The sequence below is a fragment of the Callorhinus ursinus genome, unplaced genomic scaffold (genome assembly GCF_003265705.2).
Source record: "Callorhinus ursinus isolate GAN/ISIS: 27379988/994484 unplaced genomic scaffold, GSC_fseal_2.0 scaffold39, whole genome shotgun sequence".
Taxonomy (NCBI): Eukaryota; Metazoa; Chordata; class Mammalia; order Carnivora; family Otariidae; genus Callorhinus; species Callorhinus ursinus.
This window is the reverse complement of record NW_027397101.1, coordinates 17378752-17402892: the sequence shown is the minus strand read 5'-3', so window position 1 is coordinate 17402892 and position 24141 is coordinate 17378752. Positions and strand designations below refer to the sequence as shown.

The following is a 24141-nucleotide window of genomic DNA, read 5'->3' as shown; positions in this document are numbered from 1 at the left end:
CCTGGTGTAGGACTTGGCCGTGGTCACAAAGGTAGGGCATGCCACAAGCTGGCCCTTGCCCAAGAGGACGGTTGAGGTAACCAGCCACATGCCAGAAGATGAGGCAATGGTGGCAGCCGGGACTTTACAGTTGTGGGGACTATGGGCACCCTCATGGGGCTGCTGCTGTGAGAAGGCAGGCACGTGGTCACGGCCGGGTGGGGGGTGGGTGGCAGGGGAAGCTGGGCAGGTTTGAAAGGGAGCGTCATCTGGTCCACCAGTACCCTGCCTTTAAGTTTTATCAACTTGTTTCCCTAAAAAGTTTTGCTCCCATTTAAGATTCTTTGCAATCTGTCAGCTCCTGGATCTCCTGAATAATGGGAATGGTTGGTGATGCTCTCAGCTCCCTGTTTTTCACTGGAGTGTTCTGTCCAGGATCTATATTCTTGCTGCTCTGAGCAGCACTTTCCCTCTCTCCCTAGATTTCCTCCAGCATGCTGGGTCCAAGGAGAAGGTTTTATTCCATTTCCTCTAGTTACAAAAGTCCCTTCTTTATTAGAGCCTAGAATAAAATTCAGCCCTCATTGCGGTGTCAGACACTTCATGTCTAATACCGTTAAACACTCCCTTAGCAGAGTAGCTCCGTATTTGCACAGTTACCCACTTTACATTCTCTGTCCTGCGAGCTACTCTTGCACTCCCAACTTATATGGAAAAGCTCTTCTGATTCTTTTGCCCGCTTAAAATATCTAGATGTCATCTTTGAAAAATTCCTTGTGGACATTTTTGAACTAGAGACTACCATGAACATAACATCCATTCTTTCCTTTATTTATTTTCTGGCACCACCATGCCTCCAGTGGATATATAAGGAACCAGTTGTCAGATTGGGGTTAATAGTATTAAAAGTAGAAATATTACAGGGCGCCTCAGTAGCTCAGTCGGTTAGGTGTCTGTCTTCGACTCGGATCATGGTCCTAGGGTCCTGGGATCGAGCCCCGAGTCGGGGATCCCTGCTCAGTGGGGAGCCTGTTTCTCCCTCTCCCACTCCCCTTGCTTGTGTTTTCTCTCTCCCTCTCTCTTTCTCTGTCAAATAAATAAAATCTTAAAAAAAGTAGAAATATTACTAAAAATATGGGGTGCCTGGGCAGCTCAGTCGGTTAAGCGTCTGACTCTTGGTTTCAGCTCAGGTCATGTCCTCAGGGTCATAAGATCAAGCCCCGCATTGGGTTCCATGCTGAGCATGGAGTCTGCTTGAGTTTCCTGCTCCCTCTCCCTCTGCCCCTCCCCTCTGCACTCTCTCTCCTTCAGCTAAATGAATAAATCTTAAAAAAAGAAATATTACTAAAAATAAAAGCTAAATTCAAATTTCTTGAAAAGCTTTTAAAGATACAATTTTCAGCTAGTTTCGTGAATGAAAATTCATTAATCTTGTCTTAAAGTAGGCATGTTGGCATGTCACAGAACTTTCTAGGGCACTTTTCTGTTTTCTCTTGTAGGTCTGAGTCTTCTAGAGGGGCAGTCTCGGGCCATCACTTGGGAACAGTTTCAGATTGTCGACAATGATGACATCCATGCTGTCCAGCTGGTCACCGTGGGCGGCCTGCAGCATGGACGGCTTACACTAAGAGGTGAAAGATCAATCTCTCCGACCTAGAAGAGAACCTGAGAAGTATTTTCTCCAAAGGCAGATCATATTTGACAGGATGTACATAGCATCTCTTGGGCCTCATTTCTTTCTCTCTTTTTTTAAGTTTTTATTTAAATTCTAGTTGGTTAACATATAATGTGATACTGGTTTCAGAAGTAGAATTTAATGATTCATCACTTCCATACAACACCCAGTGCTGATCACAACAAGTGCCTTCCTTAATACCCATCACCCATTTAGCCCATCCCCCACCCACCGCCCTCCGTTAATCTTACTGTTTGTTCTCTATAGTTAAGAGTCTCTTATTGTTTGCTTCCCTCTCTCCTTTTTTCCCCTCCCCCATGTTCATCTGTTTTATTTCTTAAATTCCACATATCAGTGAAATCATATGGACTATGTCTTTCTCTGACTGACTTATTTTGCTCAGCATAAAACACTCTAGTTCTATCCATGTCCTTGCAAATGGCAAGATCTCATCCTTTTTGATGGCTGAGTATTATTCCATTATATATATGTATATACCACAACTTCTTTATCCATTCATCAGTCAATGGACATTTGGGCTCTTTCCATAATTTGGCTATTGTTGATAATGCTGCTATAAACATTGGGGTGCATATACCTTTTCAAATCAGTATTTTTGTATCCACTGGGTAAATATCTAGTAGTGCAATTGCTGGGTTATGGGGGTAGTTCTATTTTTAACTTTTTGAGGAAACTCCATACTGTTTTCCAAATTGGCTGCACCAGTTTGCATTCCCACCAACAGTGTAAGAGGGTCCCTGTTTCTCTGCATCCTTGCCAACATCTGTTGTTTCCTGTGTTGTTCATTTTAGCCATGCTGTCAGATGTGAGATGATATCTCATTGGAGTTTTGATTTGTATTTCCCTGGTGATGAGAGATGTTGAGTATCTTTTCATGTGTCTGTTGGCCATTTGTATGTCTTCTTTGGAAAAATGTCTATTCATGTCTTCTGCCCATTTCTTAAGTGGATTATTGGTTTCTTGCTAAGTTTGCTAAGTTCTTTGTAGGTATTGGCTACTAACCCCTTATCTGCTATGTCATTTGGATATCTTTTCCCATTCCGTAGGTTGCCTTTTAGTTTTGTTATTTCCTTCACTGTGCAGAAGCTTTTTATCTTGATGAAGTCCCAATGGTTCATTTTTGCCTTTGTTTCCCTTGCCTGTGGTGACATATTTTGTGAGAAGTGCTGTGGCCACGGTCGAAGAGGTTACTGCCTGTGTTCTCTAGGATTTTGATTGTTTGTGTCATCTAGGTATTTCATCCATTTTGTTTATTTATTTATTTTTTAAGATTTTTATTTATTTGACAGAGAGTGAGAGAGAGAACACAAGCAGGAGGAGTGGGAGAGGGAGAAGCAGGCCTCCCGCCGAACAGGGAGCCCGTGCGGGGCTCGATCCCAGGACCCCAGGACCATGACCTGAGCCAAAGGCAGAAGCCCGATGACTGAGCCACCCAGGCACCCCTCATCCATTTTGAATTCATTTTGGTGTATGGTGTAAGAAAGTGGTCCAGTTTCATTCTTTTGCATGTTGCTGTCCTGTTTTCCCAACACCATTTGTTGAAGAGACTGTCTTTTTTCTTTGGACATTCTTTCCTGCTGTTTTGACCTTGGACATTCTTTCCTGCTTTGTTGGAGATTCTTTCTTGTTTGGACATTCTTTCCTGCTTTATTGAATATTAGTTGACCATAGAGTTGAGGGTCCATTTCTAGATTCTCTATTCTCTATTCTGTTCCATTGATCTGTGGGTCTGTTTTTGTGCCAGTACCATACTGTCTTGATGATGACAGCTTTGTAATAGAGCTTGAAGTCCGGAATTGTGATGCCTCCAGCTTTGTTTTTCTTTTTCAAGATTGCTTTGGCTATTCGGGGTCTTTTATGATTCCATACAAATTTTTAGGATTGTTTGTTCTAGCTCTGTGAAAAATGCTGGTGGTATTTTGATGGGGATTGCATTAAATACGTTGATTGCTCTGGGTAGCATAGACATTTTAACAACATTTGTTCTTCCAATCCATGAGCATGGAATGTTTTTCCATTTCTTTGTGTTATCTTCAGTTTCTTTCATCAGTGTTCTATAGTTTTCAGAGTACAGGTCTTTTACCTCTTTCATTAGGTTTATTTCTAGGCATCGTATGGTTTTTGTTGCAATTTTAAATGGGATTGATTCCTTGATTTCTCTTTCTGCTACTTCATTATTGGTGTACAGAAATGCAACAGACTTCTGTACATTGATTTTGTATCCTGTGACTTTGTTGAATTCATCTATCAGTTCTAGCAGTTTTTTTGGTGGAATCTTCCAGATTTTCTACATAGAGTATCATGGAGCATCTGGAAATGTTTGACTTCTTCCTTGCCAATTTGGATGCATTTTATTTCTTTTTGTTGTCTGATTGCTGAGGCTAGGACTTCCAATACAGTGTTAAATGACAGTGGTGAGAGTGGACATCCTTGTCTTGTTCCTGACTGTAGAGGAAAAACTCTCAGTTTTTCCTTATTGGGGATGATATTAGCTGTGGGTTTTTCATATATGATCTTTATTATGTTGAGATATATTCCCTCTAGCCCTACTTTGTTGAGGATTTTTATCAAGAATGGATGCTGTTTTTGTCCAGTGCTTTTTCTGCATTTATTGAGGGCATCATATGGTTCTTATCCTTTCTTTTATTAATGTGGTGTATCACGTTGATGGATTTGCAAATGTTGGATTTGCAAATGTTGAACCATGTTTGCAGCCCAGGAATAAATCCCACTTAATCATGGTGAATGATTCTTTTGATGTACTGTTGGATTCGATTTGCTAGTATCTTGTTGAGAATTTTTACATCCATTTTTATTAGGGCTATTGGCCTGGAATTCTTTTTATCAATGGGATCTTTGTCTGGTTTTGGAATCAAGGTAATGCTAGCCTTGTAGAAGGAGTTTGGAAGTTTTCCTTCCATTTCTATTTTTTGGAACAATTGTTAGATCTTCTGGTTGGATAGAGCCCTTACTTATGGTATAGTGTCCTTCTTCATCTCTGTTTACAGTCTTTGGTTTAAAATCTAGTTTGTCTGATGTAAGTATGGCTACTCTGGCTTTCTTTTGACATCCATTAGCATGATAGATGATTCTCCAACCTCTCACTTTCAATCTGCAGGTGTCTTTAGGTCTAAAATGAGTCTCAGGGCACCCTAGTGGCTCAGTTGTTAAGTGTCTGCCTTCGGCTCAGGTCATGATCCCCGGGTCCTGGGATCGAGCCCCACACTGGGCTCCCTGCTCCACGGGAAGCCTGCTTCTCCCTCTCCAACTCCCCCTGCTTGTGTTCCCTCTCTCGCTGTGTCTCTCGCTGTCAAATAAATAAATAAAAATCTTAAAAATAAATAAGTAAAATGAGTCTCTTTTAGGCAGCATTAGGTGGCTCTTGTTTTATTTTTTAATCCATTCTGATACCCTATGTCTTTTTATTGGAGCATTTAGTACATTTACATTCAGAGTGATTATTGATAGATATGAATTTATTCATATTTGTATTGTCTTGCAAATCCGTTGTATTACCTGTAAAGTTGGTGTTTCTGGAGATTCCTTTCTAGTCTTTGTTGCTTTTGGTCTTTCTTTCCTACTCAAAGGGTCCCCTTTAGTATTTCTTGCAGGGCTGATTTAGTGGTCATGAACTCCTTTAGTTTTTGTTTGTCTCAGAAACTATCTCTCCTTCTATTCTCAATGATAGCCTTGCTGGATAAAGTGTTCTTGGCTGCATATTTTTCCCATTTAGCGTGTGGAATATATCATGCTACTTTCTTCTGGCCTTCCAGATTTCTGTGGATAGATCTGCTGTGAACCTGATTTGTCGTCCCTTGTAGGTTAGGAATTTTTTTTCCCTTGCTGCTTCCAGAATTCTTTCCTCATCTCTCTGTTTTGCAAATTTTACTATGATATGTCTTGGTGTTGGCTGGCTTTTGTTGATTTTGATGGGAGTTCTCTGTGCCTCCCGGATTTGGATGTCTGTTTCCTTCTGCAGATTAGGGAAGTTTTCAACTATGACTTATTGAAATAAACCTTCTGTCTTAGACCTCATTTCTAAATAAATTGTCATATCCAGAAAATCTGGAGATCTTGAAACCATTAGCTTTTGTGTTAGGGTGCTCACATCAGTGAATGACCATTCATTTATTTACTTATTTATTTATTGAAGGGGGAGGGGCAAGGAAGAGGGAGAGAGAGAATCTCAAGCAGGCTCCATGCCCAGCAAGTAGCCTGATGTGGAGCTCAATCAATTAAGTTGGACACTTAAGTGACTGAGCCACCCAGGTGCCCCTGGATGACCATTTATGAGTAACATCTTGTACTTGGCTCATTATTTAAATCTCAGATGCCATGTAGTACTCCTTCTAAATATACTCTTTAACTGATGATCTTGTCCCAGTTGGAAGACAAAATATTTCCTTCTCATTTCTCTCATTCAGAAAAATGTATTGAAAAACAGAAAAACTTAGTTTTTTTAATATTTGGTAATCATTATGTTATTATATTAGTAGCATTATGTTATTATGTTAATTATGATTATAAGGATAGTAGTTAACAAGGTAATCGCCCTAATAAAATAATATTCATATTGTATGATAATATAGTCCATTCCTTATAATGAGCTCAGAGGATTTAATTCAGTTATCCTCTTGGTGTTCCTAACTATAAAGCAGAAAGGGAGCTCTTATTTATTATCATTTGTGATTAGGAATTCAGAAATCAAAAACGAAATGATAAATTCTCTTGCATAATTCCAGAAGAGTAGGAGATCAGCTTAAGCCTGGGTATATCAATTAGGATAGATGTTCAGCTGCATGTAAGGGAAACCCAGCTACAGTGATTTAAAAAATTCAAGAGTTATTTTCTCATGTGACAAGTTGCCCAGAGGTAGGCATTCCGGATCCATGATGCCAGGAGCTCTTTCTGCTCTGACAGTGGTCACAAGATGGTGCCTACACCTCCAGACATTGGGTCTGCATTCCAGGAAGGAAGAAAGAGAAGGGAAATGAAAAAAGTTATGTTAATTAATTTACTCTCTTTAACAACTTTTCACAGGAACCTGATACAGTGGGTTCCACTTAAATCTACCGAGCACATACTACCCCCTAGATGCAATGGAGTCTGGGAATATTTTTTAATGGTTATATTGCCATTCCAAATAAAACTAGAATCTGGTACTGGTGAAGAAGCAGGAAGTGGCTACTGGGCAAGTAACCTGTAGTGTCTATTATACGAATGTTTAATCGCTTATTCCAATGAAGTTTTTAAAACAACCATACAGTGTAGGGAGACTACTGGGGCACTTGCCATCAAGAATTGTACACTTCTGCAGAGTGAAGCAATGTTTACTAATACTGTAGAAATGAAGAGTAGAGTGGTAGCCCATGATGATGTGGCTCAGAGGAGGTAGATAATAGTACTAATATTTATTAAGGATTTTCTTTGTGCCAGATACTATACAAAGCATTCTACATACTTTATCTTATATCAGCTTTATGAAATGAAGTAGTATTATTGTTCCCACTTTACAAATGGGGAACCTGAGATTTAGAGAAGTTGACCTGTCTAAGGTCATGTTCCTAGAAAATGGCTGAACTGGGCTTTGAACCCAGGCCATTAGCTATCAGAGCTCTAGCTCTTGGGCAATAAGCCAGTGATGCTCGAACTTTAGCATGTGTCAGACTCTCCTGGAGGTTTAGTAAGACACAGATTGCTGGGGCTTACCTCCAGAACTTGCATTTCTAACGACTTCCCAGACGGTACTGATGCTCTTGGTTTAAGACTGCCCCTCTAAGAAGTGCTGCCATGTAGAATGATAACAATGAGTTTAATAAAAATCAACATACTTTGTAGGCTTACTCTTCTTTAAGTTCTCTCATCCTTACTAGGGAATATGAGGTAGGTATTATTATCCGTTTTATGGACGAGTCTCAAACGAATTAAGTACTATGCCCAAGTCTCACAGCTAATTAATGTTACAGCCAGTATTCAAAACCAGATCTGTGGAGGCCCAGAGTTGACTAAACAAGACTGTTTGTTTAAGTGAGGCAAGTATTGGCTGGTCCACTTTCCTCAATGCCTTCTCCTCTAGGGCTGCTTTCACTGTAGCTGCTCCCTCGGCACCCCTCATTCAGTCAGCTCCATCTCTGCTCTCTCCATCAGGTGGGAAAGGATTTCTCTTCACTGTGGCTGACCTTCAGGCTGGAGTTGTTCGCTATCATCATGACGACAGTGACTCCACCAAAGACTTTGTGATCTTCAGGATATTCGATGGCCATCACAGCATCCGCCATAAGTTTCCCATCAACATCTTGCCCAAAGATGACAGTCCCCCATTCCTCATAAGCAACATTGTGATTGAACTGGAGGAGGGGCAGACCATACTGATCCAGGGTTCCATGCTGAGAGCATCAGACATGGACTCCAGTGATGACTACATCTTCTTTAATATCACGAAACCTCCTCAGGCTGGAGAGATCATGAAGAAGCCAGGGCCAGGGCTGATAGGTAAGTTCTGAACAGTTAAGATTGTTGGTGTCAGAATTTGTACAAGGGTGGACATCAAGTTGATGAGGTAAGATACCATTATCATTCCCATTTTATGGGTGGGAAACCTGATACCTAGAAAAGTTAAATTGATCTATTCAAGTCTGTGCATCTGGAGAGCTGAGCCTCAGGCTATTACATTATGAAAAATTACATCTGCCAAGCAAAATGATAGAACAAATAAGTTTGAAGAGAAGTGTTTGGCCTAGTCTAAATTATTGATAAAGTAATTTCATGAAAAACATTTGTTTATGTTTTATTAGAATAATTTCATAACTACTTCTTAAAGTAGTCAGGAGTAACAAAATAGGGATCAAATAGTGTTAAGACTGTTTCTTAAAAATATTTTTTGTAATGCTAATTTTTCTACCTATTTTAAGACAGGTGTAGCAACTTTAATTTTTCTGCTTATTATTTATAAGCTTTGGTAAAAGGATTTAATGAAAAGTCCTTGGGTGCATACACCATACTAGGCAGAGAATACTTTGGAGATAAGTCCAATATCTTTATACCCCAACATCTGGAAGACTGTTACAAAAGTATGTGCTGTTTTGTGGACCCGATAGGCTATCCTGTCTCTGGCTTCCTTCAGAGGGATCTATTTAATGGCATCATTTACTATCGTCACTTTGGTGGAGAGATCTTTGAAGACTTTTTTGAATTTGTCCTGTGGGACAGCCATGAACCTCCAAATCTCTCAGTGCCACAGGTAAGAGGCCATCTCTGAATACTGTCCTCAAAGTCTTGTCCACAGATATCCGTTCTGGGAGGTGTTATTAGAAACTATGTAAAAGCAGGTTTTAAGGTTCAGAGTTTGAGAAGCAATGGATTCAGCAAGATTAATTCAATTTCTTTGCAACATGACTTCTCTACCATTTACTTTCCTAATTAGTTTTGTAAATTATTGTATTTGTAAAAACTCCGTGTAATGCAGGGTTTTCAAGATCATTTAACCATGGGGCCCTTTTATACAAAACAGCTCCCAAAATTTGCTGGCCTCATAAGACTTGAGAAAACTGGCATTTTATGTGTAGTGGTTGAAGCATAGTCTCTGAAGTTACACTGCCCATGTTTCTCTCCTATCCTTGACCTTAACTGTTTGACCTGTGTCTCAGTTTCCTCATCTGTAAAATAGGTAATAATACAACTTCCTTAGAGAGCAATTGTGAGGGTGAGTGAGATAATCATGTATAAAGTACTGAGAACTTTCTGGCACATGATAAGTACTCAGTAGACAAATTCGCTATTATTTATTGTTGCTTTTGAAGAACTATGAGTTTTACCACCACTCAAGTATATCATTTAAGTATACAGGATGCAGAAATAAGTTTAAGGAGGCATTCTCATATAGAAATTACAGAAAATGAAGTTAGCATAGGATCTGGACAACTATAAACTATAAAAGGGTAGACTCCATGTAAAGAGAGGATGGCTGGTGGTGGGGGTGGAAAGACGGCTGAAAATAAGTGATTACTTACTATACATGGTTCTTTTTGCTAGACATTTTATACCTATGATCTTGAGAACCAGCTCCAGAATGATGTTTTAAAAAGATTTATTTATTTTAGAGGGGACTAGGGACAGAGGGAGAAGGAGGAGGAAATAGATTCACTGCTGAACATGGAGCCCAGATGCAGGGGTCAGTCTCACGACCCTGAGATCATGACCTGAGCTGAAATCAAGAGTCGGGTGCTTATCAGACAGAGCCACCCAGGCGCCCCTCTAGAATGATTTCTTTCTTTTTTTTTTTATAGCTTTTTTTTTAAGATTTTATTTATTTATTTATTTGAGAGAGAGAGAGAGAGAGAATGGGAGATAGAGAGCACGAGAGGGAAGAGGGTCAGAGGGAGAAGCAGACTCCCCGCCGAGCAGGGAGCCCGACGCGGGACTCGATCCCGGGATTCCAGGATCATGACCTGAGCCGAAGGCAGTCGCCCAACCAACTGAGCCACCCAGGCGCCCCTCTAGAATGATTTCTTAAAGCGTGTGTCCTCATTGGTTATATAATGCTTCTCACAATGTCACAGTCACTTACATTAGCCACAGCACAGGTGATGGAGCTATTCGTCTGCCTGCTAAGACAAAGGTAACCAAAAGGGATGATCAGGAAGAATGATGTCAGAGAGCCCAGAAACTGAAGGAACTAGGTGATCCCTGTTAGGAGGGAATAGAGAATGAATGAGAAAATTCTTAATTCATCTGCATATTGAATAACCAATCAATTCCTTTACAAATAACTCCCTCTTTTCATCAGTGTATTATATGCCATTTCTAGATTGCATTTTTGCTTGAGACCTTAGTTGACTTGATAATCTAAAATGGCAACTACTAGTAGGATTTATTTTTAAATCTTCTATTGTATCTATTCAAACTGACCTGTTTCTGACTAGAATACTGTATCACTTTTAGTGGATTATGTGTTTTTTTTAAAAATTGAAAGCTCAGGACTTCTTTTTCCTCTTCTGCTGTTACATATTTTATACATCGTAGGTATAGATTTATTTATATTTATCTCATAGTTATAGATCAAATGGAGATGTGGGGTCTCTCTATAATAAGGTAATGAAAACTTTATTGAAGCAGAATTATTTCTAAATCTTGGCAAATAAGTCAGATCAAACTCTGTAGATCCAGATGATGGATATATTTCGAAAGAAGAGGTCATAATTATGTTTTTCTTTGCTTTCGTCTTCTTAATCTTTGTTGAGAAAGAGACAGAGACAGACTCTATAAATTTGCTCTGTCTGCATGTACCACCTATTCTTTGGTTCCTAAATATTCTCCAGCTCAGTCTTATGTACCTGCTTCTGTACCTGACGTCGTTACACATGTGTCTCATCAGCATTTTATTTTATTTTTAAAGATTTTATTTTTATTTATTTATGAGAGAGAGAGAGACAGAGAGAGGTGAGGGGCAGAAGGAGAAGCAGACTCCCCACTGAGCAGGGAGCCCGATGCGGGACTCAATCCTGGGACTCTGGGATCATGACCCGAGCCAAAGGCAGACATCCAACCGACTGAGCCACCCACGCGCCTTCACCAGCATTTTAAATTCATCATGTCCACAATCCATGAGACATTTGGAATATTTCCCCCCAAACTTGTGCAAAACCACTGTACCTAGAATCCCTGAAGTCCTCCCCAGCCCTTTTCTCCATCTAATATCTGTATAACCGGTCAGTCAGCAGGTCTTTTGGGGGCTAAATTATCGTCAGAATCCCTCACATCTCTTAAGAATAGAGATCAGCCACATCCTTGTAATTGAAGACAGTTAAAACCCATTACTACAGTCGCAAAGTGTTTGGGAGCATTCCTCTGGCATCCATTTTTTTTCCCCACTTCTGACTAGTGGCAGCTTTAGCTTAGTCTTTCTCCAGATTATGGACCTATGCTCAGCTATAACATCACCTGCTCCAAGAATCATTTTCCAATGCCCTCCATTCCATAACTCCCCCAGGCTGACTCAGCTTGTCCTTTTATATGCTCTGATATCAAATAACTAAAATGTGAGGCCATTATTTGTTTTATTGGATCAACTGTGAGCTCACTGATGGCAGGAATCACAAATTATTTATCTTGTGTCTCCCGACTTTGTTTCAAGACTCAAAGTAGAGCCTCAAGAGCTGCTTTTTTGTGTGTGCCAAAATGAACTCTGGTTCTTTCCGTTTTTCTTGAAAGTAAGAGAAAATAAGAAGACTGAAACATTTGGTAGGACCTGGGGAGGGAGTGCCATAGGGAAGAATAAGTGTAAATCTTTGTTCTTCAGAGTTTCAAGGAATTAGTGTGTGCCTGACAACAAAACAAGTATTGTGTGTGTGTGTTGGTAAGCATGTCCGTGTTGTAAACCCCCAATGTCATCATTGAAACTCTAATTTTTAAGGGACTTGCATGATCATTCAGTCTACTTGATGATTGTGTCTTCAATTTGGACAAGTATCTAGTCATGTCTTACAGATAAAATTCAGCAAAATCTGGTCACCAAAAATTAAAGTAGGACACAAGATTGCTCAGGCCACACTGTTGGAAAACTGCCTTTCGTAGAGACAGAGAGCAAGGCTCTGCTCAGGTGAGACACAATGCACATAAAGCGGGAAAGAAGTTACCTAAGCAGGGAGGCCCTTTCCCTCCTCTTGTCCTTCTCTACTGAGTGCTCGTCTGAGAGGTTGACTGACACACCAACCAACAGTGTATCTACACATCAGCAAGAAACCCCTCTCTCTTTCTGTCTTGGTTGTCATTACTGTCATCAAATAAAGCCTCACCCGCTCAACTGATTTTTTTTTTAAATATTTATTTTTTCAAGATTTATTTATTTATTTGCTTGAGAGAGAGAGAGAGAGAGAGAGAGAGAGAGAGAGAGAGCACATGAGAAGGGGGAGCAGGAGAGGGAGAAGCAGACTCCCTGCCGAGCAGGGAGCCTGACGCGGGACTCGATCCCGGGACTCCAGGATCACGACCTGAGCCGAAGGCAGTCGCTTAACCAACTGAGCCACCCAGGCGCCCCCCGCTCAATTGATTTTGAAAAATATTTCCTTCTTTATCCTTCTCCATAGAGGGCTTTATAGGGCTTAAGCTGTAAGAGATCTTAAACCAGGAGGAAGTGATATTAGAAGTAAAGTGGGGTGGGGCGGGAATGGGTGAAATAGGTGATGGGGATTAAGGCACGCACTTGTCATGATGAGCACCGGGTGTTTAAAATAAAAACTTAAAAAAAAAAGAAGTAAAATGGAGAATGAAAAAATACAGATAGATGAGCGAAACGGGAAGAGGACTAAGAAACGGAGGAAGAAAGGAAGCAGGTCCCACAAAGGCCTGTGGGTCAAGTGGGAGGAGGCAACTGGATGTGACTGGATGAGAGAACAGGCACCCAGGGCATGGGCATTTGTCGGAAGTCAGACTGGAGAGTGGGGTGGGCAAAGCTAACTTGGGTAGTAGTTCCTGGGGCAGAAAAATAGCACTGGATAATCTCAAAAAGAAGATGCAAGATAAAGAATCAGGCAAAAATCAAAGCTGATACAGAGAAAGGATCAATAACCCAGGCTTGTAAGAAAGTCAGATACTAGCTGTCAGAGTATCATATATCGAGCCTGATTCTGAGGGTCAAGGTCAAGCTTTGTCATATTGTGTACTGATTTATCACTTTATATTCAGATTCTCTCTAAGTCTGTTTGCAGGTGCCTGTGGCCATAATTAGACTGGAGGGATGTAGGGAGAGAAAGCAGCAAGAGCCCAGTGATTGGGCATTAGGTTTTCACTGTCTGGGAATGGGTGTTCAATCATGTCTTTTTTACAACCCAATTTCAGTACAATGAGAATTCTTTACTTCTCTATGGAGCTTGTTAAAATAGGATTTTTCTTATGCACAGACAGACATACAATAATTGTTTAAACATGCATAAATATGTAAAGATACATCAACTTGAGTGATCATAAAGCATGTTGAAAAATGTGCCTACCAAGAATTACTATAGGGGTATAAAAAACATGCTTGTACATTCTTTTTACACAAAGAACACATTGGAGAATAAATTAGCATGGAAAATGGTCTCTTTGAAGGCACAATAACTATTGTTTCCACATTAAATCCAGTTTTTCAATTAAGTGGAGCCTCGCTGATGCACGCTATGGCTGGGAGGTCCCATAGAGAATTTCTGAACTTTGTAGATTAGCAAAAAACTGTAATTGGAAAAAAAATTGTGACACAAACTCCAGGAGACTGGAGAAATGACTGTCATTGTGTTCTTTTATTTTGATAACTGGCTTTAGTTTTTAATTATTGAAATGCTTCATAATGGAGTAGTAAATACGTTGTATGCTTTTGTAAAAGTAATGAAGGATGGAGACAGGGAATTAATTAATTGAGCACCTACTACCAGGTACTCACTGTGCTACTAGAGAGAAAAACTGAGCCCCAAAGGAGTAAAATTATCTGCCTCAGGGAGCATAGCTTGTAGGTGACTGAGCTGATGTTCCAGGCTTTATCATCGAAAAGCTTAACCATGCTTTAGTTTTTGCTTTGTACATCAATTTACAAAGGAATTTTCTTCATTTTCAAATTAAGTATTGTGAACACCATTATTGTAGACAAAACTGGCATTGCTGATCTGTGCTTTGGTAATAATATTAAAATAATTAGAACCAGAGTAAGAATACTGTCACGCATCAAGCTGTGCAAAGAATCGTGATGCCAAACAAATGTCCCATTTCGAGAAAGAGTTAGTAATTGCTTTCTCGCCACCAGTTATGGATTATTGGAAAAAAAATAAATGTGATGATGAAAGCTGTTTGGCAAAGTTGCCTTGTCCTCTTACATGATCCCAAACCTGTGAGTATGATTTTAAGAATTTTAAAAATCACAAATAGGGCGTGTTGATGGAGTTAGCGAACATTGATGAAGTACCTCCCTACCTACAAAATAGAATGCCAGTTTTTGTGGAGCAACGGAAATGAACATAATATTTATTGAGCACCTACTGTGTGCCAGACATTTATCTACGTGGTGATATTTGATTCTCAAAGCAACTCTGTGAGATTGTTTTTGTTACAATTAACAAACCAATAAAACTGACACCCAAAAAGGTCGAGTGACTTGTTCAAGATTAATAACTACTGAGTGGTATACTCTGCATTTTTAACTGTCTGTCCACTGACAAATTCCACATGGTTTGCACTAGGCTATGATTCTCCCTTTGTGGACATTTTAGTCTAGGAGAGACTGACATGTGAACTACTAAATAATAATACAAGGCAATATAAAATAATAATGTTTGTTGAGGGATAAGCAAAATTCAAAAACAATTCCAACTGAGAAATTGGGCAATGTGTTTTTTAAGATTGATTTATTTCTTTTAGAGAGAGAGAGCAAGCACATGTGGGGGGAGGGGAGGGGCAGAGGGAAAGAATCTCAAGCAGACTCCCCGTTGAGCAGGCAGCCTGACACAGGGCTCAATCTCATGACCCTGAGACCATGACCTGAGCCAAAATTAAGAGGTGGACGCTTAACTGACTGAGCCACGCAGGAACCCCAAGAAATTGGGCAAAGTTTTAAGAAGAGCCCTCCAGGGTAAGAAAGCCTCAAGTTGCTGGAGAAAGCAGGAGAAAGCATTGCAGACTGAAGGAACAGCATGATCCAGAGCATAGAGACCTGCTTGATAACTACAGCCTGGTATCTTGTGCTCATCTAGAGTCCTGGGTTAATGCTGAAAGGTGGTACAAGATAAAGTTGAAAAATGGAGTGTGTCTAAACCGTGGAGGTCTTGGGTGCTATGCTGAGGAGCTTGAATAATTTAATCCCTCCCGAGTGGTTCTTTAGTTTTTTGGGGAGAGGAATAATTGATTTGACTTGCACTCTTTTTTTTTTTTAAGAGAACACTAGAGATATGTAAAGTCTAGATTAGGTATTGGAGTTAGTGCTTACAGGAAGCTGTTGCAATAATGTAGGGAAGCAACGATGAGAGCTGGAGCTAGACCAGTAAGAGTGGGAATGACAGTTGGGGTGGGGGCAGGGTGTGGTCATGGCATAGGAAATTTGGTAAACAGAAACTCTAGGACTTGGAGATGTGTTATGTGTCAGTGGAGAGGGAGGAACCAAACGTCATGACAAGGTTTCTAGGATCAATGACTGAGTGGAGGGTGGTAGCGAACGAAAGCACAGGTTGTTGATGCAAGGGAGAAGTAGAAATAAAATCAGGAACATATTTTGTGTATTATGTGCCTGTTCTATAGCATTCATGGCTGCACTAACTATAATTGTGATAATTCTATTCTTAAAATATAACATTAAATGGGTAAGAATGTTCCATTTTTGGCCCACGTTCTTAATAGCTCCTGAATCATTTCAGTGGAAGTATATTACAAATGGGAGTTTTTGAAAAGCATCTTAACCATGACTGGGTGATTGTGGGGTGTTTTCCTTGGTGTCCTTTGGTATTTCAAATTAATGGCACAGGTAATTTCTTTCCAGGTGGTGACCATCCATATCACTCCAGTGGATGACCAGGTTCCAAAAGAGGCTCCTGGAGTTTCTCGGCATTTGGTTGTCAAGGAAACGGAGGTGGCCTACATAACTAAGAAACATCTACATTATATAGATACAGAATATGACAGGGAGCTTCTCTACATGATAACGACACCTCCGTTTTTCTCTTTCGGCCACAGGTATCTCTTGAGAAGTCATCACCTGGGCTATTTGTTGAGGGTTGTGTCCAAGGACTGAGTCACAAGTGTCCATATACAGTACTGTGGTTCAGTTGGTCTGTTGGTCAGACATGAACTTGTATTCAATTCCACATTTACTGTAATCTCAAACTTATTTCATACCTCCCTTCAAAAGCTGTATTAATTGGTAAGTGACCTGCCACTTATAGTGTCTTCAGCTTAGGTAAGCTTAAAATAGTCTTTAATCTTTTTTTCATACAACATTCCTTTTTTTCTAAAGAGATTGTTATTTTTGTCTTTTTAATAAAAATTTATTGTATCTTCATAACACTATTTTCAGATATTGCAGGCCACAAAATTGTCATATTCTATAACCCCAATCAGAAAAGTGACATGAATATACCTGAGACTTGTGTCATGTACATGATAGCAAGGAAACATTTTTTAGGATGAGAAGAATGATTCACTTTAATGAAATCAAAATAGAAAATTCTGTACATAGTTTCTGCAGTCATAAGAATGGCATTGATGATTCTGGACAGAAGGCTAGAACCACCCCCACCCCCACCCCTGCAGGAGAGAATATGAAGATGGAACATTTGATTTCTTCTTGCAATGAGCATTTGTAGCTTTAGAAAATTTGGTTGCAGGCTCTTTGACTTAATGTTTCTTGCCTGGAAAATTAGCTGATGTGTTCTCCTGTACTCTCTTTAGACATCTGGATGCTGGGAAATTGTTTATGGTCGACAGCATTCCAAAGCTGACCAAAAATCCTGCAGCGCCGGGGCTGAGATCATTCACTCAGGTATGATGCTATGCTAAAATGTTGACCAAACATGATGGAGGTGTCTTCTGAGAGAAGGGATGACACTCCTAGTGTTGCACTTGAGAATGATGGCCTTTGACATCTGTCAAAAGTATCAAATGCTTGATGTCTACATTCTTTCTGCTTGCACACTTTTATTTAGCATGTGCTATCTACTTGACAATGCTTCATTGAGCTGGATATGATTTCAAAATCTTGTTATAATTCAGCACAGCTTTTTTGCATCGTTTTACCAGTAGCAGAGCTCTGATTTACAGACCTGGTGCCTATGGTTTTATTCTAACACATTCAAGTAGTCTAGATCCTACCGTATTAGTTTCCTAGGGCTGCTGTAGGTACCGCAAACTGAGTGGCTTAAATAACAGACTTACTGTCTCGAAGTTCTGGAGGCTGGAAGTCTGAAGTAAAGGTGTTGGCAGGGTTGCAATTTTCTGAAACCCTGTGGGGGAAGCCTTCCTTGCCTCTTCTTTGGACTCTGACCTTCTTTGGCTTGTGGATCATCACTTCATTCTGCCTCTGTCATCCTGTGGCCATCTTCTCTCTATATGTCTCTCTCTTCTTATGAGGACACAGGTTATATTTCATGAAGGGCTCACCCTTCAGTGTGACTACACCTTATCTTAACTGATTACAGCTGCAACAACCCCATTCCCAAATAAGGTCATATTCTGAGGTACTAGAGGTTAGGACCTCAACATATCTTTTTTTGGGGGAACGGATTCAACTTACAATACCTACTACCATCCCAAATCCTTCACCAACCTTCTCCCCCTTCCTGTGGACTGTTCCCTGAATACTCCCCTGAGAGTCACAGTAATGGTGATGAATACTTAGGCAGCAACTACCCCTGTCCGTAGGGCTAATTCTGCCCAATCTCACTGTAGTTAGATGATGCAAATGAGTGTGTAAATCCCATGTGCTTAGTACTCTTATTTTATTATTTTATTTATTGTAGTGGTAAGGAAACAGAGGCCTCAGAAGTTTAAGTAACTTGACCAATATCACACAGCTAATTTATGGTGGAGCTGGGTTGAAATTCACATCTCCTGTCTTTTATAGAGTTGGCTGGCGTCAAGCACTTGACATATTTACTTAATTTCTTTGCTCTTTTCCCTCCTGGTTTTAGAAAAAGCAATTTATAAAATAGAGGTTTTTGGACTCTTCAAAGTGATGATGTTGGCATTTCCAGTGTTGGATGTCAACATGATGGGTCTCGGAGACCTAGCTCTCTGAAAGTCTCTGATCCTTGCAGATGGGCACCCACGTGTCCATCTCGATTTGCTTTGCAGCATGCTGTGAACCACATGAAAGTGGCCTACATGCCACCCCTGCAAGATATAGGCCTCCATCCGCAACATGTCCAGTTTGCCTTTTCCATCAGTAACCAACATGGTGGCACTTTGCACGGGATCTGCTTTAACATTACAATTCTTCCAGTGGACAATCAAGTTCCTGAGGTATGTACAATGTTTGATGTGAAAGATAAAGAGGCGGGAAGACCTAAGGAAAGAAAAGAGAGACTTGAAGACTTACTGGAAATGCTAACTTTTCTTTAGGCTATTTTCCAGAACTTTTTAATTTTTCAGCTACAGTGTAGGAAAAAAAGCTTGGGGAGCGGAGTCTTTCACCTCCCAAGGGTCTTTCTGTCTAAAAGGTGAGATTTTCCAGTTTCTGAATTTGGCATTATTTTCAAACCTTTATCAAAACCTCTGTCCTTTCTTTTCCTTTCTGCTAAGCCTCACATGCTGATCAGGGGACGGGGATTAAGTTATGGGTCTCTTAACAACCGGAAGGACTTATTTACTCTCATTGCAGGCCAACTCTGTGCTCTCTTAATTTTTCAAATGACTTAAGATGGGTTCTTTTATCCTCTCCCATCCCAGCCCCAGTGTTGACATAAACGGTCAAGCAGTTGGGTCTCTTACTAAAACTGAACTACAAAGATGATGCTACCTTGTGCATCTTATCTGTGAGGCTGGACTTCATAATCAAAGTTTGTTCCAAACCCCATCAGAGGGCTAGACTTAACTTGTGTGGCTATTCCTGGGCTCATTTTCCCCTCAGAGGTGGAAAGACAAGGTAGGAAGCGGAGGGATGAGAACCCATACGTGTCTCATCCCTAAGGAAAGAGGTCACCTTCCAGGTACCTACCTGGAGGACAGCTGGGAGCCCTGAGGCTCTCTTTCCAGCTCCTTCCTCCCCATCTCTACATCTGCCGGAAGTTGGAGGGCAGAGGTCTCACTCTGAGGGACCAAGGGGCTTACCCAACCCACCGAACTGTTCTGATAGAGCCAAACAATACTTTTAATTAATGAGTTGCCAACATTTACACATCAGGAAGTTTCATATCAAGTCTGGCTTTCTGGCTTCTCTTGAAAATTTGGGAACTCTACGAACAGTGAACTCACTTACCCTCAGCAGCAGCTGCCTGGGCCTGTTCTCCAGGCTCCAAAGGCCCCACCCAGCTCAGCACACTCACTTACATTGCTGGCCTGCCCCCTCAGGCCTCTGAACTTGCCATATTTGGCAGAAGATGCACCAAAGAGCTCACACAAAAGACAAAAGAATCTGAACTCTATTCTTTGATTCCTTCCCTGTCAGGGACCAGATCACATTCCCTGTGGAAGAAAGTTTAGAATGTCTGTTAATTTGATTAGATCTTATTCAGACCATTCTTTTCTGTGTATGAGATACATGCCCTGAACTAGCCCAGCATCTAAAGAAGCCAAAGCTTTTTCTAAAACAATCACGGAGAGAAGTAGTGTTTTATGCAATGCAACCCAAATGTCTTGCTAGAGAAAAATGATCTGTGGAGAAAATGAGAAAACTAGAAAAGGTGAAGTGAACAGTTACCTCCCTCATCTGAAGGTAGATGGAATAGTTATGAGGACTCAGGGCTAACGTGGCATAGTTGGCTCTTTTTCCTATACTGTATGGGACAAATGAAATCATACCTTAGAGAACTGAGACCATTAGAAATAAAATTTAAAAATGAGTAGCTCTAGTGAAACCAGTCAGGCGAGTGGTTTCCTGGTGTGAAATACCCACAGATAGCTGAGTTGAGTAATAACCACGGGGATATATTAATATGATGCTCACGGGAAGGCCCCAAAACCTAAGTACTAGGTTTGGGCAGAGACTGAAAAGTTAGTGATGAATGAGTTGGGGCAAATTAGCCTTATGCTTTTATTTTTTGAAAGCTGCCCTAAAATGCATATGTATTTTAAAACCCCAGAGTATAGCAGAGTATATCCCTTGAAACATTCGCAACTCGGGGTATTAATTGATGCAACTTGGTAATCAGGGAGGCTAGCAGATATGGACCTTGTTTCAAAAATAATGCTCCTCTTTTAATAACAGGAATATTCTTTCTTTCTTTCTCCTACAAACAGTAAACATGTAGGAGTAAGGCATGTGGGAAGGATGGGGGTGAGAGTCGTTGTAGGAAGAGAAGAGAAGTCTTGTTTTATGTTTTCCTTTGCTAGTAGAGGTAGTTTATTGAAGAATAGAAGGCAAGTGTCTCAGGGTGGTTGTTCTCAAAATTTCCATGACCCAGGGGGGCTGCCTTGGGGCAACTGCACCCTGGTGGGCAGGAGGATACAGCAGAGCTCTGAGTGGAGACTGTGACTTCCCCTTGCTCACTTCCCTTTCCTCTGCCTATCTCCTGCCCCCCCCCCCAACTTTTTCCTCAGGAACATTCTCCTTTCTGGGAGTGGCAGCTGGTCTGAAGAGAGTGGCTTCTTCCTTGAAGAATGCTGTATCCTCACATGGGTGAGGCACTCACCTCAGACTTTTTGCAGGGGACCTTCAGAGCCCACGATTGGTACCCCAACTCTATCTGCTTGCTTTTACTTCTGTGTAGTAATATGAATTTGGGAGAATGATAGGCTAAACAAAGTTCACCAGTTTTTCTACTTGCAGGACCTCAGAACGTCGAATATGCTTACACGCCTTATAAACCTCCAAGGTGAAGATATTGTACACGACTGTTCTCAAGCCTTATTTGACCATAGAACACTTCTTGCCAAGTCCCAATGTAGCAATTTTTTGAAAGCTGCCCTAAAATGTGGAGGGGTACATTTAACTTAATCCCCAGTCCTTCTTACTTGCTTTTTACTTTCAAATGAATTGTTGGTTGAGTAGTGGGTTTTTTGGTCATCAAAAGTTATCTTTATAGCTTAATTATTTGTCTGATGTTTGAATAAAATATTTCCTGTAGAATCTTTGATCTCCAGTCTTCTGCTCTACTTCCATCTGTAAAATACTCATTATAATTGACACTTAGAAGCTCCAAACAATTTCCCAAATCTTTAAGAATTTTTAGGGTGAAAAAAGCGGTGGATTCTTTCTTCTAGGGGAATTTGATATAATTGTTGTTCATTTTCTAGGTGAAGGTATATATGTATCCAGCAATGGTGGGTGTGGACATGATGATGGATGTTACTATTTTCTTTATTTAGCACCAGTAGTAACTAGTTTGGTTGCTGTTTCCACTATACGGGGGTCTGAGGTAAATGAAATGTAGATACTTTCACAGTTATGAATCTGCCTTGCTTCTTTGTATACCTCAATGCTTAGAATTGGAAGGCAGCTATGCTCACCACTATACCACCAACGCTGCACTCAATACTTAGAATTGGAAATGTTTAGTAAAAAATATTTTTCATCCAAGAGGTTCAGCTATGAACTTGTCCCCTTTACCACATCCTTAAAAAATTAATTGACGTGCATGTGAAGGTGGTACTAGAAGTTTTCTGTTTATTTAATGAGCTTGGTCTTCAGGGATAGTTCATGGAACAAGACCTCGAATGTTTTCTTCCTTCTTTTTAGGTGTTTACCAATCCCCTGAGAGTGACTGAGGGAGGTCAATGTGTCATCAGCACAGAGAACGTCCTGGTTTCTGATGTGGATACCAAACTGGACAACATCTGCCTCTCCCTACAAAGACTGCCTCAGTGTGGAAGGGTGGAGCTGGATGGATTTCCTCTAAACACAGGAGGCACATTTTCTTGGGGAGACCTCCGTGCCTTAAAAGTTAGGTTAGAACATTTCCTGGATTTCTTTTTTGATATGCTTTGACCTTCATCTGGATCAGTTGTGAGGCAGAGTAAGAGAAAGAAGTTTGTTCAACTTTTTCAGCGGTGTCAGCATGCCAATTAATACTTCCAAGGGTCAGTTGAAAATTAGAAATGACAAACTTTTAATTTCCCTCCAGACATTTTCTTTTAATCTGGCTTGCTTGTACCAGTGGGAATGACTTTTTGGATATTTGAACAACAGAAATTAATTACCGTGAATATTAAATTTGCTGCAACTGTACATATCACAAGAGGTAATAGCCAAACTAGATATAGACTGAAATAATCTATATGGCTAACCTATATAGTTGAACTTAGCTTTAAGAAGAGTCAATTTCACAACTGTGGAAACTCTGGGATAAAATTCTGTTGATCAGTATCTTTAATGTAAATTTTTATTCCATTCTACTGGGAAGGGACTTGCAGGCAAACATGTAGGGTAGGCTGGGAAGGTAGAGCATGGAGTAGTACTTGGTTTTCTGACAGTCAGAGAGAGAGAGCAATTCATTTCTCAAGGTCCTACAGCAGTTCCCCTCACCTTGAGGTCTTTCATTTCTTCTACCTACTGCAGTTCTATAACTGCAAAATTACAGAATTTCATAAGATGCCTTTTCTGTAAAGCAATGCAAGGTACTCAAAAGCACAAATCAGGTAGACAGTTATACTAGTTGACTTATTATTTATAAGTTCAAATTGTAAATGGGAATTTTGACCTTTCAGAAGGTATTAGGCATCAAATGCTTAATTCCACTCTTGAAATTTGACTAGGAGCTTGGATTTGTGCATAGGAAGATCAATTTCATCTGAAATTCAGTTTAGTTAAGTTTATTCACAGTCTCCAATATCTTGACTTTTTCCACTACCCACTCCTATTCTCATTAAAATTTCCTTCTTTTTAGGGTTCTCAGCTCTTAGGTATATGTGAGAACAAGAGCTCTGTTTGGGTGATTCTTACTAGGGAGTGAATGATGGATAGAAAAAAAGTACTGGTATCTGCCAGCGCATATAATTCAAGGACTCTTCGATAGACTTGCCATTATGTTTCCCCCCCATTTAATCTTTATAGTAATCAAGCCTGACAAGGTAGATTGTTGTATTCTCATGTTATAGTTGAGGAAACTAAGAGGTTGAAGTCACTCAGCTAGTATGTGGAGGAGTCTGGTTTTGAAAATTCTGTTCGATTCCATAGCCATGCCTTTGGATGTGTACTCCTAGATTCCACTTGGCCCTTTTGGGGTATTAGCATGGTAAGATAGGATTAGTACATTATCACATACCCATTTTTGATGAAAATATCAGGGAGCATAGGAGGAAGTGTGTGGGCGGGGTACTGGGGTTGGGAGGTGGACCTTCTTCACCACTGGAATGGAATCCCAAACCTGAGCCCCTACCCAGTGTGTGGGTGAGACTAGTCCTGAGTACAATACCTTTTAGCTCTGGGATTTTTTTCATATGTAAGTTTTATATATGTTTGATATACTTTTTTTTTTTTTAGATTTATTTATCTGAGAGAGAGAGAGCGTGAGCAGGGTAAGGGCGGGGGGAGGGGAGAGAAGCTCAAGCAGACTCCCCCTTGAGTGTGAGCCCAAAGCAAAGGGTTGATCCCAGGACCCTGAGATCATGACTGGAGCCGAAACCAAGGGTTGGATGCTCAACCAACTGAGCCACCCAGGCGCCCCTCAATATACTAATTTTTATGTAACTTTTAATTTTATTTCCTAGGGCTTATTTCCTATCTTGAACAAATCATTAATAAGCTAAAAATTTGGCTCAATTCAACAGCTGTTTAGAACTTGCCACGTATCACTACAGTGGTTGGAGAGTAGATGAAAAGTCTTGAATTAGACAGTTCTGTTATAAAACTTGACTGAAAA

General features: G+C 40.4%; 1 protein-coding gene across 10 annotated transcripts in view; it reads left to right on the top strand.

Moving 5' to 3' along the window:
* The window catches only part of FREM1 (FRAS1 related extracellular matrix 1), a 182671-nt gene that overhangs the window by 57699 nt on the left and 100831 nt on the right, over positions 1-24141 (top strand). For 9 of the 10 annotated variants that reach the window (XR_012374776.1, XM_073880813.1, XM_025887859.2 and 6 more), the window contains 7 exons: positions 1479-1610; positions 7823-8167; positions 8773-8915; positions 16170-16363; positions 17078-17168; positions 18479-18646; positions 22020-22228. Coding sequence is in view for 8 of the 10 variants with exons in the window: in XM_073880813.1 (XP_073736914.1) it covers positions 1479-1610; positions 7823-8167; positions 8773-8915; positions 16170-16363; positions 17078-17168; positions 18479-18646; positions 22020-22228 (1282 nt within the window). In the remaining 2 variants the exon portion in view is untranslated. Of the gene's footprint in view, positions 1-1478; positions 1611-7822; positions 8168-8772; positions 8916-16169; positions 16364-17077; positions 17169-18441; positions 18647-22019; positions 22229-24141 lie in introns of those variants that run through there. The other variant, XR_012374777.1, reaches the window with a different exon arrangement.